The following is a 15,911-nucleotide window of genomic DNA, read 5'->3' as shown; positions in this document are numbered from 1 at the left end:
GCATTTTTGTTTTGTACGATGGGACGTTTCCTTCATTCAGTATGGTTTCAAGTGTCTTGGAAAATCAAGAAGTAGAATCAGTTTGGGTGGAACCAAGAAACTTCAAGGGGCAGAAAACATTGGTGGGAGTTGTTTATAGGCCCCCAAACAGTAGTTGTAATGTAGGTCAGAGTATAAATCAGGAAATTAGAGGCACATGTAACAAGGGTAATACAGTAATCATGGGCTTTAATCTACATATAGACTGGGCAAACCAAATTTGCAGTAATAGTGTGGAGGACGAATTCATAGAATGTATACAAGTTAGTTTTCTAGATCAGTATGTGAGGAACCAACTCGGGAACAGGCTATTTTAGATCTCGTATTGTGCAATGAGAAAGGGTTAATTAATAACCTTGTAGTAAAGGGGCTTTTAGGGAAGAGTGACCATAATATGATGGAATTTTATATTGGGCCGGATTTTCCAATCGGAGGCTTCCTGCATGCTGATGCCTCCGATTGGGAAAAATCTACGAAGTTACCTGCTGGCTCTGTAGGTCCCGACACTTCCAATCCTGGGCCTCTCCTGGTCCGTGCGTGCAGAGGCCAAGGTATCCCAGGGGCGCAGGCGGTTCGCAAACGCCCCTGGGATCACGTGGGCTATGGGGAACCAATCAAAGAAGGGAATCCCCCTTCACACTTTTGACCGGTCTCTCTGCGTAGACCTGTCCAAAGTATGAATGGGGATCACTCAAAAAAACACACTCCAACATTAAATACATTTTTTAAAAATCACGTATTTATAATTAAAGTTGCATTAAATTAAATATTTTAAACAAATTTATTTTTTGAAAAAATTAATTAGTTTTTTTACAGGGCTAAAAATAAACTTGCCTTTTTTTAAAGTATTTTTTTTAATTATAAATTGGGGGAAAAACATTGTTTTACATTTTTAAACTCTTGCTGGTAAAAACAGACCTGCTTTTACCAGGCATAAGATTTTTAAAGGTTTTCAGCGGGCAGAGGTTGTGCAGAAAGCGGAATTCTCCATCCACAGAGGTCCTTCTCCCGGGCAGGCGGATGATCTGTCGAGGATTCTTGACAGAACGGAAGTGCCGGTTTTCAGCACATCCCGGCACTTGAGAGGCCCCTACGGGAGTGTACACGCCCGTGGGGGTTGGAAAATACAGGCCATTGAGTTAGAAAGTGATTTAATTAAGTCTGAAACTAGGGTCTTAAATCTAAACAAAGCAAACTATGTAGGTATGAGGGGCGAGTTGGCTAAGGTAGATTAAAGGGTATGACGGTAGAGAAGCAATGGCTAGCCTTTAAAGAATTAATACGTAATTTACAACAAATATACATTCCTTTTAGGCACAAACTCCACAGGAAAAGTGGTCCAACCGTGGCTAACGAGAAGCTAAAGATAGTATTAGATCAATGGTAGAGGCTTTTAATGTTGCCAAAAGGAGTAGTAAGCCTGAGGATTGGGAGCATTTTAGAATTTCAGCAAAGGAGGACCAAAAAGTAGATAAGGAAAGAGAAAAAAGAATGAGAGTAAATTAGCAAGAGACATAAAAACAGATCGTAAACGTTTCTACAAGCATGTAAATAGAAAGAGATTAGTGAAAGTAAATGTGGACCCATTAGAGGCAGAGACAGGCGAAATTAGGAAATGGCAGATACATTAAACAAATACTTTATCTGTCTGCACGGTAGAAGACACAGAAAACATTCCAGAAATAACAGAACCAAGGGTCTAGAGAGAATGAGTAACTTCAAGAAATCAGTATAAGTAAAGACATAGTACTGGAGAAATTAATGGGACTAAGGGGCGACAAATCCCCCGGACCCGACGACCTGCATCCTAGGGTTTAAAAGAGGTAGCTGCAGAGATAGTGGATGCACTGGGATTAATCTCCCAGAATTCCCTAGATTCTACAACAGTGCCCAAGGATTGGAAGGTAGCAAACATAACCCCGCTATTAACGAAAGGAGGAAGAGAAAAAACGGGGAACTATAGGCCAGTTAGCCTGACATCAGCAACAGGCAAAATGCTAGAATCTATTACAGGAAACTTTCTGGTATCCGGCACTGACGGGACCGAGCTGGTGCCGGTCGATCAACACTGCCGGAGTAAGCAGCGTATACGGAGCTTCTGAGCAACGAAAAGTAAAAAAAGTTATCTGAACCGACTCCTGAATTTTGCCGGTGGATAGAGCATTCTGGAGATTTAACCTCTGTTCAAACGAAAGTTTCCTGTATTAGGGACATGGTAACGGGGCACTTAGAAAATCATGAGATGATTAGGCAGAGTCAACATGGTTTTATGAAAAGGAAATCGTGTTTGACAAATCTGTTAGAGTTTTTTGACGATGTAACAAGTAGGATGGATAAGGGGGAATCAGTGGATGTGGTGTATTTGGATTTTCAAAAAGCATTTGCTAAGGTGCCACACAAGAGGTTATTACACTAGGACTCATGGGATTGGGGGTAATATATTAGCATGGATTGAGGATTGGTTAACGGACAGAAAACAGAGAGTAGGAATAAACGGGACTTTTTCGGTTGGCAGGCTGTAACTAGTGGGGTGCCGCAAGGACCTGTGCTTGGGCCTCAGCTATTCACAATCTACATCAATGACTTGGATGAAGGGACTGAGTGTAATGTATCCAAGTTTGCTGCTGATACAAAGTTAGGTGGGAAAGTAATCTGTGAGGAGGACGCAGAGAGGCTGCAGAGAGATATAAACAGGTTGACTGGGCAAGAACATGGCAAATGGAATACAATGTGGGGAGGTGTGAAGTTATCCACTTTGGTAGGAAAAACAAAAAAGCAGAGTATTTTTTAAATGGTGAGAGACTGGGAAATGTTGGTGTTCAGAGGGACCTGGGTGTCCTTGTACACGAATCACTGAAAGTTAACATGCAGGTACAGCAAGCAATTAGGAAAGCAAATGGTGTGTTGGCCTTTATTACAAAGGGATTACAGTATAAGAGTAAAGAAGTCTTACTACAATTATATAGGGCCCTGGTGAGACCACACCTGGAGTATTGTGTACAGTTTTGGTCTCCTTACCTAAGGAAGGATATACTTGCCATAGAGGGAGTGCAACGAAGGTTCACCAGACTGGTTCCTGGGATGGGGAGATTGTCCTATGAGGAGAGATTGAGTAGACTAGGCCTATATTCTCTAGAGTTTAGAAGAATGAGAGGCGATCTAATTGAAACATACAAAATTCTTAAGGGGCTCGACCGGGTTAATGTTGAGAAAATGTTTCCCCTGGTTGGGGTGTCTAGAACACGGGGTCACAGTCTCAGAATAAGGGGTCGGCCATTTAAGACTGAGATGAGGAGAAATTTCTTCACTCAGAAGATGGTGAATCTTTGGAATTCTCTACTCCAGAGGGCTGTGGAGGCTCAGTCGTTGAGTATATTCAAGACAGGTCGATAAATTTTGGGGAATTAAGGGATATGGGGATAGTGCGAGAAGGTGGAGTTGAGGTAGAAGATCAGCCATGATCTTATTGAATGGCGGAGCAGGCTCGAGGGGCTGAATGGCCGACTCCTGCTCCTAATTCTTATGTTGTTATGTCTCTTTCTAAATATCTTCATGTAGGCCATTGCTCGTAAACTCCAAGAGAAGGAAGAGAAGCTAAGACGGAAACATCATCAGGAGGTGATAGGTCGTGAACCGTATGATGCTGTCTTCGAAGAAAATGGAGGTAATGCTGCAAAACGCACTGGTGATTCATATAAAAAGGAGTGGTGGGCATTACTATGGTGGGTGAAACACTACGCTAAAGGGAAAGGTTAATTCAACCCACTAGAACATCTTCAACTTGCTGAATTGGAGCTTCCTGCGGATCCAGCTATGGGATCCACTCTGGTAATCCAAGATTGTGGTTTGTTTTCGGAGAGAATTGATCGGAATTGGAAATGGAAAGGCCCATTTACAAGTAGCTGTAGAAGGGAACGAGGAGAAAAGTGTAAGCTGGATTAGTTCAAACAGCGCAATGTCTCAGGGTGAATTCATGGTGGTCGGCCTCGTCATGGAAACCAGCAGCTGGTGCTGGGCTTGTTCAGTGAGGTATGTGATGGTCGCACTGTGGGTGAGCGGCTGGCTCGTGGCTCCGAGCGCGCTGGTTGGATGGCGGGCCTGTGGAACTCCTGGTCTGGTGTTGGTGGTTTGTGGCGGTGATGCGTGCTTGGTGATGGGTCTACGGTGGAAATCAGCAAATGATTGTCGTTCTGAGAAAATCACGGCTGCTCAGTTCAACACAAACTGCATGTTGAGTTTTCCGAAGATCACGATGATTGGAAGCTTCCGGAAAAGGCTTGATACCGCAATTCTTCTGTCCTGTCAGCTACACCGACCAGCCTGCGCTCTTCCTGATTTGTCGTTTCTATCCTGCTTTGTGTCTTTCCTTTCCTGCAGTGTTGAATTTGACTTCATCTCTTGTTTCTGTTAATGGCGTGTCGTTTGCTGGCTTGTGCTGCTGCAGCCCCACCACCCGCTGTTGGCCGTTCCCTGTCTGTGCAGCGCACCCAAAGCTGGCCGTTCTCAGCGAGGAATCCGCATGCGAGTAAACCTGAGACAGTTACACAATTGTTCATCCAGCCCTCCCCAGATAGTAAATGCCCAGGGTCAGACAGGGCAGGAAAGGAAAGTTCCTCGGTTTGATTCTTGCTCAGAGCTGAGTTAGCTGATAACAGCCGGGGCAGGGCAATTGACCCCAGAGCTCAGGAGTGGGAAATTGATCCTGGATTCCCGATCCTGGATTCTATCGTGTGACACAGCTGCAGAGTCTCCTTCCACTTAATTTACTATTCCTGATTCCTGTACACAGATCACTAAAATGTAGTGGCCAGGTACAAAAAATAATGGCTAATGGAATGTTGGTATAGAGTATAAAGGGAAGGAAGTTTTGCTACAGCGAGACAAAGCCCTGGTTAGACCACATCTGGAGCACTGTGTACAGTCTGGGCACCGCACTGCAGAAAGGATATATTGGCCTTGAATGTAGGAACAGAAGGAGGCCATTCAGCCCCTCGAGCCTGTTCCGCCATTCGATGAGATCATGGCTGATCTGCCACCTATCTCCATATACCAGTCTTTGCCCCATATCCCTTAATACCTTTGGTTAACAGAAAGCTATCAATCTCCGATTTAAAATTAACAACTGATCTAGCATCAATTGCTGTTTGCGGAAGAGAGTGCCAAACTTCTACCGCCCTTTGTGTGTAGAAGTGTTTCCTAATTTCACTCCTGAAAGGTCTGGCTCTAATTTTTAGACTCTGCCCCCCTAGTCCTTGAATCCCCAACCATCGGAAATAGTTTCTCTCTCTCTCTCTCTCTACCCTATCTGTTCCCCTTAATACCTTTAAAACTTTGATCCAATCACCCCTTAACCTTCTAAATTTGAGGGAATACAACGCTAGTTTGTCTAATCTCTCCTCGTAACTTAACCCTTGAAGTCTGGGTATCATTCTGGTAAACCTGCGCTGCACTCCCTCCAAGGCCAATATATCCTTCCTAAGGTGTGGTGCCCTGAACTGCTCCCAGTGCTCCAGGTGTGGTCTAACCAGGGTTTTGTACAGCTGCAGCATAACTTCTACCCCCTTGTATTCTAGTCCTCTCGATATAAAGGCCAGCATTCCATTAGCCCTTTTGATTATTTTCTGTACCTGTTCATGACATTTTAATGATCTATGGGGTACCTGGACCCCCAAGTCTCTTTGGACCTCCACTGTTTGTAGCTTTTCACCATTTATAAAGTACCCTGTTCAATCCTTTTTAGGTCCAAAGTGGATGACCTCACATTTGCTTACATTGAAATCCATTTGCCACAGTTTTGCCCATTCACTTAATCAATCGATGTCCCTTTGTAATTTTATGCTTTCATCTACACTGCCTACAATGCTGCCTATCTTTGTGTCATCGGCAAATTTGATGTCCACTTTCTATGCCCTCATCTAAGTTGATAAATACTGTGAATAGTTGAGGCCCCAACACAGATCCCTGAGGGACACCACTAGTCACCACCTGCCAATTCGAGTACCTGCCCATTATCCCTACTGCCTGTCTCCTGCCGCTCAGCCAATTTCCTAACCAGGTCAATAATTTGCCCTCAATTCCATGGGCTTCTACCTTAGTTAACAGTCTCTTATGTGGGACTTTATCAAATGCCTTCTGGAAGTCCATATAAATAACATTCCTAGACATTCCCCTGTCCAATACTTTAGTCACCACTTCAAAAAATTCAGTCAGGTTTGTCAGGCAGGACCTGCCTTTCACAAACCATGCAGGCTCTCTCTGATCAGCTGAAAATTTTCGAGTTGTTCAGTCACCCTATCCTTGGAAGGAGAGCAGCGCAGATTCACCAGAATGTCACCAGGGCTCCAAGGGTTAGATTATGAGGAGAGATTACAGAAACTAAGCTTGTATTCCCTGGAATATAGAAGGTTAAGGGGCGATTTGATTGGGGTTATTAGAATTTTGAAAGGAATTGATCGGGTGGCTGGAGAGAAACTTCTTCCACTGGTGGGGGAGTCTCGGGCAGGGGGACAGAACCTTAGAATCAGAGCCAGACCATTCAGGAGAGAAGTTAGGAAACACTTCTTCACACAGGGTGGTAGATGTGTGGAACTCTGTCCCACTAAAACCAGTAGATGCTAGCTCAATTAATTTTAAATTTAAGAATGATTGATTTTTTTTTTGCTAGACAAGGGTATAAAAGGATATTGAGCCAAGGCAGGTGGATGGAGTTAGGATACAGATCAGTCATGATCCCATTGAATGGTGAAACAGGGTTGAGGGGCTAAATGGCCTCCTCCTGTTCCTGTGCCCCTTATCCAAGTGTATAGTGGATTGCCATCAGGTGCAGTCCTCTCAAGGATCCACTCTTGAAATATTTAACTAGAGCTGTCGGCCTTGACCACCTATCGGCTAGCCCAGTTAGTTTGCTCCCTCTGACTTAACCGTCTACGAACTGTGACCACAGCTTTGTGTACCAGGCTGTTCCTGACCAAGCCTACGTGCTGCTTTGTACGTTCGGTACAGTTCCATGTCTAATGTGGGGCTTAATCCACCCAACTGCCAGTGCAGTGCTGTGTATGACCCATACGTTTCCAAAATTAGCGCCAAGATTTGGATGATTGGAGGGGAAATGAAAAGTAGGCACTTTTAAAGGGATCCGATCATTTACCCGCATGGCTTTCTGTGAGTGTGTCCTGCAGGTTTCTGTTTTAACATTCAGTCGCTCCGTTAATGTTTCACCCTTGTTTTATTTTGTGTCTAACATTTACTAACCGGTTTTCGTATCCTGTTGTGTCCACGTGCACCTCAGACCATGTGAAAAGCAGGGTGCACAAACACGATAGAAACAACAGGCTTGGAAGTGGCTCCCATAGTGACAGAGATTTAAGGTACCAAAGGGACAGTCAGCTGAAAGGTGCTGCAGCAGAACCCAGCTCCAAATCTCGAGCCGACGACGGGGCCACGGAGCCAGCAACGCACGGTTCCAACAAGAAGTTCCGTTATTTAGAAACTGAGTGGGACGACAATTATCTGGACACTGGCAGGAGGAAGCATGAGAGCCGCCCTCCCAAGAAGGAGGCGCCACAGAGACCTCCCCCGCCTGTCCTGCACTCCACCTCCGAGGCCGCCTCCAGCTACTACAGTAAGGGCGCTCGGCCCAAGGTCTTTGACGTTAGGGATAAGTGTCGCGACTCGTCTGAGCGTGACGCTCATCGCCAGAAGCGCGTGGCAGGAGAGCTACGTGACCGTAGCCCCGAAACCCTTGGGGCTTGCGCCCTCGATCCCGAGGAGCTCCTGGAAAGAGAGCGCGAACACGGAGAAGACGATAGGACGAGGATGGAACGGCACCGCGCAGCACGTTCACGGTCACCTGACCCGCGGGGCGGGGGCAGCCACTGCCAGGAACAAGGTAGCGACTTTCATTTTTGTTTAAATATCGGTTCAGAATCTGCGAAATTCCCCTCCGTTGTCTCCAGCCCTTGTGCTCTAGAATGAATGGCGAGGACAACTTTGATGAAGGAAGGTGACTTCCTATAAGTGCAGCCAGTGGTTGGACACCCTGTCTGACGGCACGTGTGGTGAGGTTAAACTGCTTTTGGTAAAACTGTGGCTAGCGCTGTATTGGGGTTGGTCTCCGGGACCGATGGGCAGAGATTGGTGTGGGGAGAAAGGCTCGCTTCTGGCTGAAAATCCGGTCAGTTGGCAGAGTAGCAGAGTGAAATTGGTCGCCAGCGTGGTGCAAACTCCTGAAGTAGCCGAGCCCGACGAGTGTTTTCAGCACCCCCTTGGCATTTCGGAAGTGTAGTCACTGTCGTGATGTAAGAAACTAAAAGGGCAATAACTAGCTCTTTGTCCATTCCTCAGGCCAGCAGTAAACAATTTGGCAGGACCCATGACCCCAGGGCAAATCCTGCATGCAGTTGCCACCCTACAATTTTCCTGCTCTGTTAAAATGGATAGGGAGAGTGAGGGTCGGGGGTTTGGGGTGGGGATGGGAGGGTGTAATCTGGGCTGTCAGCTCACAAGGGAGAATGCAGGCCAAGAGCTCCCAGAGGTGAAATTGTGAGTTTCTTAACGTATCTGGGGAATTCCATCTCACTTGCTCGAACCAGCAGATCCCAGGCAGTCTCTGTGTATCCAACTGGAGTGATGGTCTTTAACCTGCTCATTCTTGGTTTAATGCCAGCAAGGTTTAGGGGGCTGATATTGTGGCATCCTTGGTGCTTGATGTCCACTCAACTAGCCAGAGAAAGAAATGCACAACAAATGGGATAGCGGGATAGGGCAGGAAAGTGAAGTTGAGGTAGAAGATCAGCCATGATCTTATTGAATGGCGGAGCAGGCTCGAGGGGCTGAATGGCCGACTCCTGCTCCTAATTCTTATGTTGTTAATGCTATTAGAGAGCTCATCAGCCCCTCTCAGAAAAACCTATTTTAAACCTTTTTCAGAGTGCTGGGACACGTTGCCTTGAAGCTACACTTGTATCTTTCCTACCACTCGCTCCTTGAGACCCTGCAGTCTGGTTGCTGCCCTGCTTATAGCAGAGACTACTCTGATGAAAGTCATCAATGATGTGAAGCATGGATGTCTGTCCTTTCCACTGCTTCTCTGCGGCTTTGATGCCGTTGATCATTCTGCCTTTCTCCACTCTCTCGGCTCTGCTGTCTTGTCGATGCGGCGCTGCTTTCTCCTGGTTCCACCTAGACTTGCCTTGCCCCTCTCGCAGTGTTTTCTGCTCCTTTCTGCAGTAACCACCAGTGCACCAAGGGCTCCATCCTCGGTCCCTTCCTCTTCGCCTGACTGTCGCCCCAGCTTCCATATGTAAGCTGGCTACACTCTGGTTCACCTTACTTTGTCCATTTTAATTCCAAGACTATCACTCGACTCTCTGACTGTCTGCCTGACATCAAGATTTGGATGAGTTCAAGTTTCCTTTAACTCGATCTAAACAAATTGAAGCTACCTTTTTGTCTCCTATGTACGTCAGCATGTCAGCGTGGCTCAGTGGGCAGCACCCTCGCCTCGGAGTCAGAAGGTTGTGGGTTCAAGTCCCACTCCAGAGACTTGAGCACAAAACTCTAGGCTGACACTCCAGGGCTGACTGAGGGAGTGCTGCACTGTCGGAGGTGCCGTCTTTTGGATGAGACGTTAAACACTCTCTCAGGTGGATGTAAAAGATTCTGTGGCACTATTTCGAAGAGCAGGGGAGTTCTGAGCAATATTTATTCCTCAATCAACATCACAAACAGATTACCTGGTCATTAACGCATTGCTGTTTGTGGGAGCTTGCTGTGCGCAAATTGGCTGCTGCGTGTCTCTCATTACAACAGTGACTACACTATTGCTTGATTTAGAACTTCGTTTTCTTCCCTTCCATCTATTCTGTCATCGCGACGGCCTTTATCGCCCACTGCGACCCCTTACCCTCACTCCTGCCGGGTCTAATTTATACCCTAATCACTCTGAGGCTCAGCTTTCCCCGTGTTCTCCTAGCCAGCCCCTCGACTTCTGCTCTGCGTAAATTGCAACTCGTTCAGAATGCTGCTGCCCATGGTCTTGCCTGTTTAAAGGTCTAACTCCATCTCCCCAATTCTCGCTGATTTCCCTGTGCTCCTCCATGTCAATTTCAGAATCTTTGTCCTTGCATTCAGATGCCTCCACGACCTTGTTCCGTCTGACCTCAGTGACCTCCCTCCGCTCCGTGCCCCTGCTCGTACCCGTTGTGGTGTACTGTTCATTCTCCGTCCTCCTCTCCACTGACGGTGACCAGCTGCCCTGTCCCCCTCTCCGAATTCCCACCCTGAATCCCTCTGCCACACCTCCTCCCATCTGCTTTCAAATGTCTTCTCTGAACTTTTTTCTTTTTTGGTCCCGTGCCCCAATTCCATCTCCCCGTTTCTCAATCGGTTTCTGATTTGTCATTCCCCACACTAGAATGCATTGCCTCTGAGGGGCTCGGTGCAAATGCGAGTGTTCATTGCAGTGTCCTTACTGGGGAGGGGGAAAGCCCATTGTAATTTGTTGGTGATCTTGCGCCCCCTTCAAGCAATCCTATAAGGCATGAATACTTAAACAAACGCCACAAAGATGAACCTTTTGTGACCAGCTCTTCAGTGGTTAATTGTGCGAGTTGCTGCCATCGCCCTGCTGTTGAGTTTTGTGAAGCTCACTGGAGACCTCCAGTGGCAGGAAATGGATCCTTCTGCTCATTTTATACTGAGCGAAGAGTTCAATGGCTGAGCACCGTCCTTAACACTCCCCTTTACCGCGATATAATTCAAACAGTCGACAATGGTAGAAGTGTCAGCCGTGGTTCAGTGCGTAGCACTCTCATCTCCGAGTCAGAAGGTCGTGGGTTCAAGTCCCTCTCCAGAGACTTGACCATAAAATCTCATTGGCACTTCAGTGCGTACTGAGGGAGTGCCGCACTGTCGGAGGGGCAGTACTGAGGGAGCGCCGCACTGTCGGAGGGGCAGTACTGAGGGAGCGCTGCACTGTCGGAGGGGCAGTACTGAGGGAGCGCCGCACTGTCGGAGGGGCAGTACTGAGGGAGCGCCGCACTGTCGGAGGGGCAGTACTGAGGGAGCGCTGCACTGTCGGAGGGGCAGTACTGAGGGAGCGCTGCACTGTCGGAGGGGCAGTACTGAGGGAGCGCTGCACTGTCGGAGGGGCAGTACTGAGGGAGCGCTGCACTGTCGGAGGGGCAGTACTGAGGGAGCGCCGCACTGTCGGAGGGGCAGTACTGAGGGAGCGCCGCACTGTCGGAGGGGCAGTACTGAGGGAGCGCTGCACTGTCGGAGGGGCAGTACTGAGGGAGCGCTGCACTGTCGGAGGGGCAGTACTGAGGGAGCGCTGCACTGTCGGAGGGGCAGTACTGAGGGAGCGCCGCACTGTCGGAGGGGCAGTACTGAGGGAGCGCTGCACTGTCGGAGGTTCCGTCTTTCGGATGAGACGTTAAATCGAGGCCCGTCTGCCCTTTCAGTTGGCCATAAAGGATCCCACGGCATTATTGAGAGTAGTGCAGGGGAGTTCTCCCCGGTGTCCTGGCCAATATATATCCCACAATCAGCTCACTTTATAAAAGAAAACACACAGATTGTCTGGTCATTTATCTCATTGCTGTTTGTGGGAGCTTCCTGTGTGCAAATTGGTTGCCACGTTTCCTACATTGCAATAGTGATTGCATTTTAAAAGTACTTCATTGGCTGTAAAGTGCTTTGGGACGTCCTGAGGTTGTGGAAGGTGCTATAGAAATGCAAGTCTGTCTTCCTTGCAGTTAAATTATGAAACCGCTTCTAGCACTAAGTGGTCCAGACTGCTGCCACTCGATGTCGCCCTGTTAATGCTGTGACCGCATCGGAACAATTGCTCTTGTGCAAGATTGCACAACTCAAAAGCCACAACCATTGGTGTTTTTAAAGTGACCATCCACGTGTGAACTAACGCCCCGGCGTTGCATTCTCGGACCGCGGTGTTTCCCTGGAGGGGTGGCAAAGTGTGCGTTGAGGTCAGCAATGTGAAAACAGCTGCAGGCAGCTATTGGTCTTTGCCGGCCGCAGTGCTGTATCCCAGGAGGCTCCTTGGGACCACACCTGGTCTGAGCGAGCTCCATCCCTCCAGGGGCTTGGTTGCTGCTTTCGTTCTATTCCCATGCCTGTCTCCCATTGGCTGGACAATGATAGAAACACAACGTAAAGATGTGGGACCGAACTCTTAGATGAAAAATAGGTTCACTTAATTGTTTTTAAAAAGCAGAATGAATCTTAACTAAGTTTTTTTGTGTTTATTCAGATGGGGGATGTTGGTGCTTGGGAACGGAACATTTTACAGATTCTGTTACCATTGTCCCATCAAACACTCCCAGGGCAGGTACAGCATGGGGTTAGATAGAGAGTAAAGCTCCCTCTACACTGTCCCATCAAACACTCCCAGGGCAGGTACAGCACGAGTTAGATACAGAGTAAAGCTCCCTCTACACTGTCCCATCAAACACTCCCAGGGCAGGTACAGCACGGGGTTAGATACAGAGTAAAGCTCCTTCTACACTGTCCCATCAAACACTCCCTGGGCAGGTACAGCACGGGGTTAGATACAGAGTAAAGCTCCCTCTACACTGTCCCATCAAACACTCCCAGGGCAGGTACAGCGCGGGTTAGATACAGAGTAAAGCTCCCTCTACACTGTCCCATCAAACACTCCCAGGGCAGGTGCAGCACGGGTTAGATACAGAGTAAAGCTCCCTCTACACTGTCCCATCAAACACTCCCAGGGCAGGTACAGCACGGGGTTAGATACAGAGTAAAGCTTCCTCTACACTGTCCCATCAAACACTCCCAGGGCAGGTACAGCACGGGTTAGATACAGAGTAAAGCTCCCTCTACACTGTCCCATCAAATATTCCCAGGGCAGGTACAGCACGGGTTAGATACAGAGTAAAGCTCCCTCTACACTGTCCCATCAAACGCTCCCAGGACAGGTACAGCATGGGGTTAGATACAGAGTAAAGCTCCCTCTACACTGTCCCCATCAAACACTCCCAGGGCAGGCACAGCACGGGTTAGATACAAAGTAAAGCTCCCTCTACACTGTCCCATCAAACACTCCCAGGGCAGGTACAGCACGGGTTAGATACAGAGTAAAGCTCCCTCTACACTGTCCCAATAAAGTATCTTGACCTCCGACGAGTGCCCATACTTGCACCAGTCGGACATTATTTTTCCTTTTTCCACACCTTCGGTTCAGTTGTGTGCTGGAAGCCCCTATTCTCAGGAAGCTGGATTAATCTATCCCAAGCTCCTCTCACACAGGACCCTTGCAGCCAACACAAGGACAGTTTCATCCCATCAGGTTCCTGAGCTGGAAGGCAGTATTTTTTTGTTGAACAAAATTGCAGAGCATTTGGACACCAAACCTGATCAGACTACCTACACAAGGACGGGATTAAACCTCCCACCATTCACCATCTCGAGACGTGGTTTTGTGTGCACCATTGTGGATGGCTGTGCCACCATGGGTAAACGTAAACCCTGGGTTTCAGGCACCGTCTCTTGGTGCGGGACTGCTAAACACCGAAAAGGACAACCCCCCCCCACCCCACTTTCCCAGCCACTGGGGGAATGTCCATCGCCACAAGTGGAAGTCCGAGTCTCACTTTGCCAATGACGCAGTTACGAAGAAACTCAAAAGATACTGGGTCTATTTCCAGTGGCGAGAGAAGGCTGAGAGGAGATTTAATCGATGTTCTTGATTGTGAACAGTTTTGATATTTCCTCTGGCTGGGAATCCAGTGATGAGGGGTTGTCATTTTAAAATGATTACTGAGTGAGGAGACCGCTCAGGAGAAATGTTTTCACGTGCAGGGCTACGGGAAAAGAGCGAGCAGTGACGTTATCTTTGGATTGGTCTTGCCAAGAGCCGGCACAGACACGATGGGCTGAGTGGCCTCCCCCTGAGCTGTAAATTGTCTCTGGTTCGCGAGCCGGCACATTTGCTTGTTGCCGCAGGTGCAGTGGAATCTGTCTCACGATGGGTTCTAAAGCACCGAGGAGGTCCAGACACACACAGCGGCCACCGGGTGTGGCTCGTGTTTTCGGCTGAAGCGTCTCCTGCAGGGTGGATGATCAAATCATTGAAAATGTTGCTTGGGGTGGGGAGCTGGGCCTGTTCTGTGTTTTTTTTTTAATGATCTGCTCACTGGCCAGTTTAACCCTCCCCAACAGGGCTGAAACCGAGACTGGAGTATGGAGTGAAGGAAGCCATGCATGGGATCTCGAGGATGACTGCCAAAGATCTGGAGTGGAAAGATGCTGAACTGGCACGGAAACTTCAAGAGGAAGAGATGATGGTGAGCAGAGAAACCTGCCTGTTTGCTGCTGTTTGTATAATATCTGCTGGCGTTAATGTCTCAAAGCTCTTTGCAGAACAGTGTCAGTCATGGCTCAGTGGGTAAACCTCTCGCCTCAGTCGGGATGTCGTGGGCTCAAGTCCCACTCCAGGGACTAGAGCGTAAAATCCAGGCCGACACTTCCAGTGCAGTACTGAGGAAGTGCAGCACTGTCGGAGGTGCCGCCTTTCGGATGAGATATTAACCATCTGCCCTCTTGGGTGGTGGTAAAATATCCCATTCCACTCGTCAAAGAAGAGCAGGGGAGTTTTCCTGGGCAATATTTATCCCTCAATCATCATCAGAAACAGGTGATCTGGTCATTATCGTATTGCTGTTTGTGGGAGCTTGCTGTGTGCAAATTGGCTGCCGCGTTTCCTCCATTACAACAGTGACCACTGCCAAGGTACTTCATTGGCTGTAAAGCACTTTGGGACGTCCAGTGGTTGTGAAAGTGCATCTGTTAGACTTGTATCTCTACAGCACCTATCATTAAGATTTAGTTTCATGAGTTTCCTTTTGCTTCTGTTGAAATCGGACTTCGTTAGTTGTGCCTCCTTAAAACAAGGGGCCACGTGCAAATACGTTTGTCTGTTGACGACAGTGGGGCATCCCAGCGCCGTCTTTATGGATCCGTTAAATGGAGGCAACTGAAGTCTCTCCTTCTCTGCGAGCTTCAGCATTTATTGACCATCCCTAATTGCCCTGACAGCGTTAAGTGTCAACCGCATCATGTGGGACTGGTGTCGCAGGTAGGCCGGACCAGGTAAGGACGGTAGGTTCCCTTCCCTCAAGGACGTTCATGAATCAGTTTGGTTTTTACGACAATCTGGCAGTTTTCAATGTGCCAACCCATAAATTACCAGATTTATTGAATTGGCATTTCTGTAACGCCTTTCACGACCACACGACATCCTAAAGCGCTTTGCAGGCAATTTTGAGGTGTAGTCACTTGTAATGTAGGAAAGTACGGCGGCCAATTGGTGCACAGCAAGATCCCACAAACAGCAATGATCAGTTAATTTGTTTTCTTGCTGTTGATTGGCGGGTAAGTGTTGGCCAGGGCACCGGGTGTGGCCGTTGAATCTGTATTTGCTGACTCGGAGGTGAGAGTTTAGCACTGCCCCAAGACGAGAGCTGAATGCAATGGTATTCGGGAGCCGGTTAGTGGGGCTTGGTGCGGGCACTCTTTGGGGGCACGAGCAGGGCACTGTTCCCCTGGCCGAGTGACGAGGGAGCCAGCCAGCTGTATTGTTCTGGAGTGAAGGCTCCTTGTGGCTTTGTGTTAGTGTTTGTAATGTCACGGGCCCCTGACGTACTCCTGTCATTTTATCAAAATCTTACGCTTGCCAAAACAAAACAAGTTCCACTTCCTGCTCTCAGTTCCTGCTTTGCATATTCTGCTCCTAGCAACCAGCTGGAAACTCATTGGGTGGTGTGACCTTGCAGTACCTGTCCCCCTACCCCTCTCCCAAGCAGGGGAGATGTATTTGAAGAGAGTCTCATCAT

The 15,911-nt window shown here is 48.1% G+C and overlaps 1 protein-coding gene across 2 annotated transcripts in view; it reads left to right on the top strand.

Annotated features, from left to right (window-relative positions):
* ccdc50a (coiled-coil domain containing 50a) overlaps positions 1-15,911 on the top strand; it is a 130,944-nt gene that overhangs the window by 77,688 nt on the left and 37,345 nt on the right. Inside the window, exons 5-7 of one of the 2 annotated variants that reach the window (XM_085989641.1) lie at positions 3,598-3,703; positions 7,328-7,927; positions 14,239-14,363. In XM_085989641.1, coding sequence (XP_085845767.1) covers positions 3,598-3,703; positions 7,328-7,927; positions 14,239-14,363 — 831 coding nt within the window. The remainder of the gene's footprint in view (positions 1-3,597; positions 3,704-7,327; positions 7,928-14,238; positions 14,364-15,911) is intronic. The other variant, XM_085989640.1, reaches the window with a different exon arrangement.

Source organism: Somniosus microcephalus, chromosome 6, assembly GCF_052327205.1.
Source record: "Somniosus microcephalus isolate GS21.2 chromosome 6, FLI_Smic_1.0, whole genome shotgun sequence".
Classification (NCBI taxonomy): Eukaryota; Metazoa; Chordata; class Chondrichthyes; order Squaliformes; family Somniosidae; genus Somniosus; species Somniosus microcephalus.
Note: the sequence above shows the minus strand (reverse complement) of the source record. Positions and strands in the feature narration are given on the sequence as shown.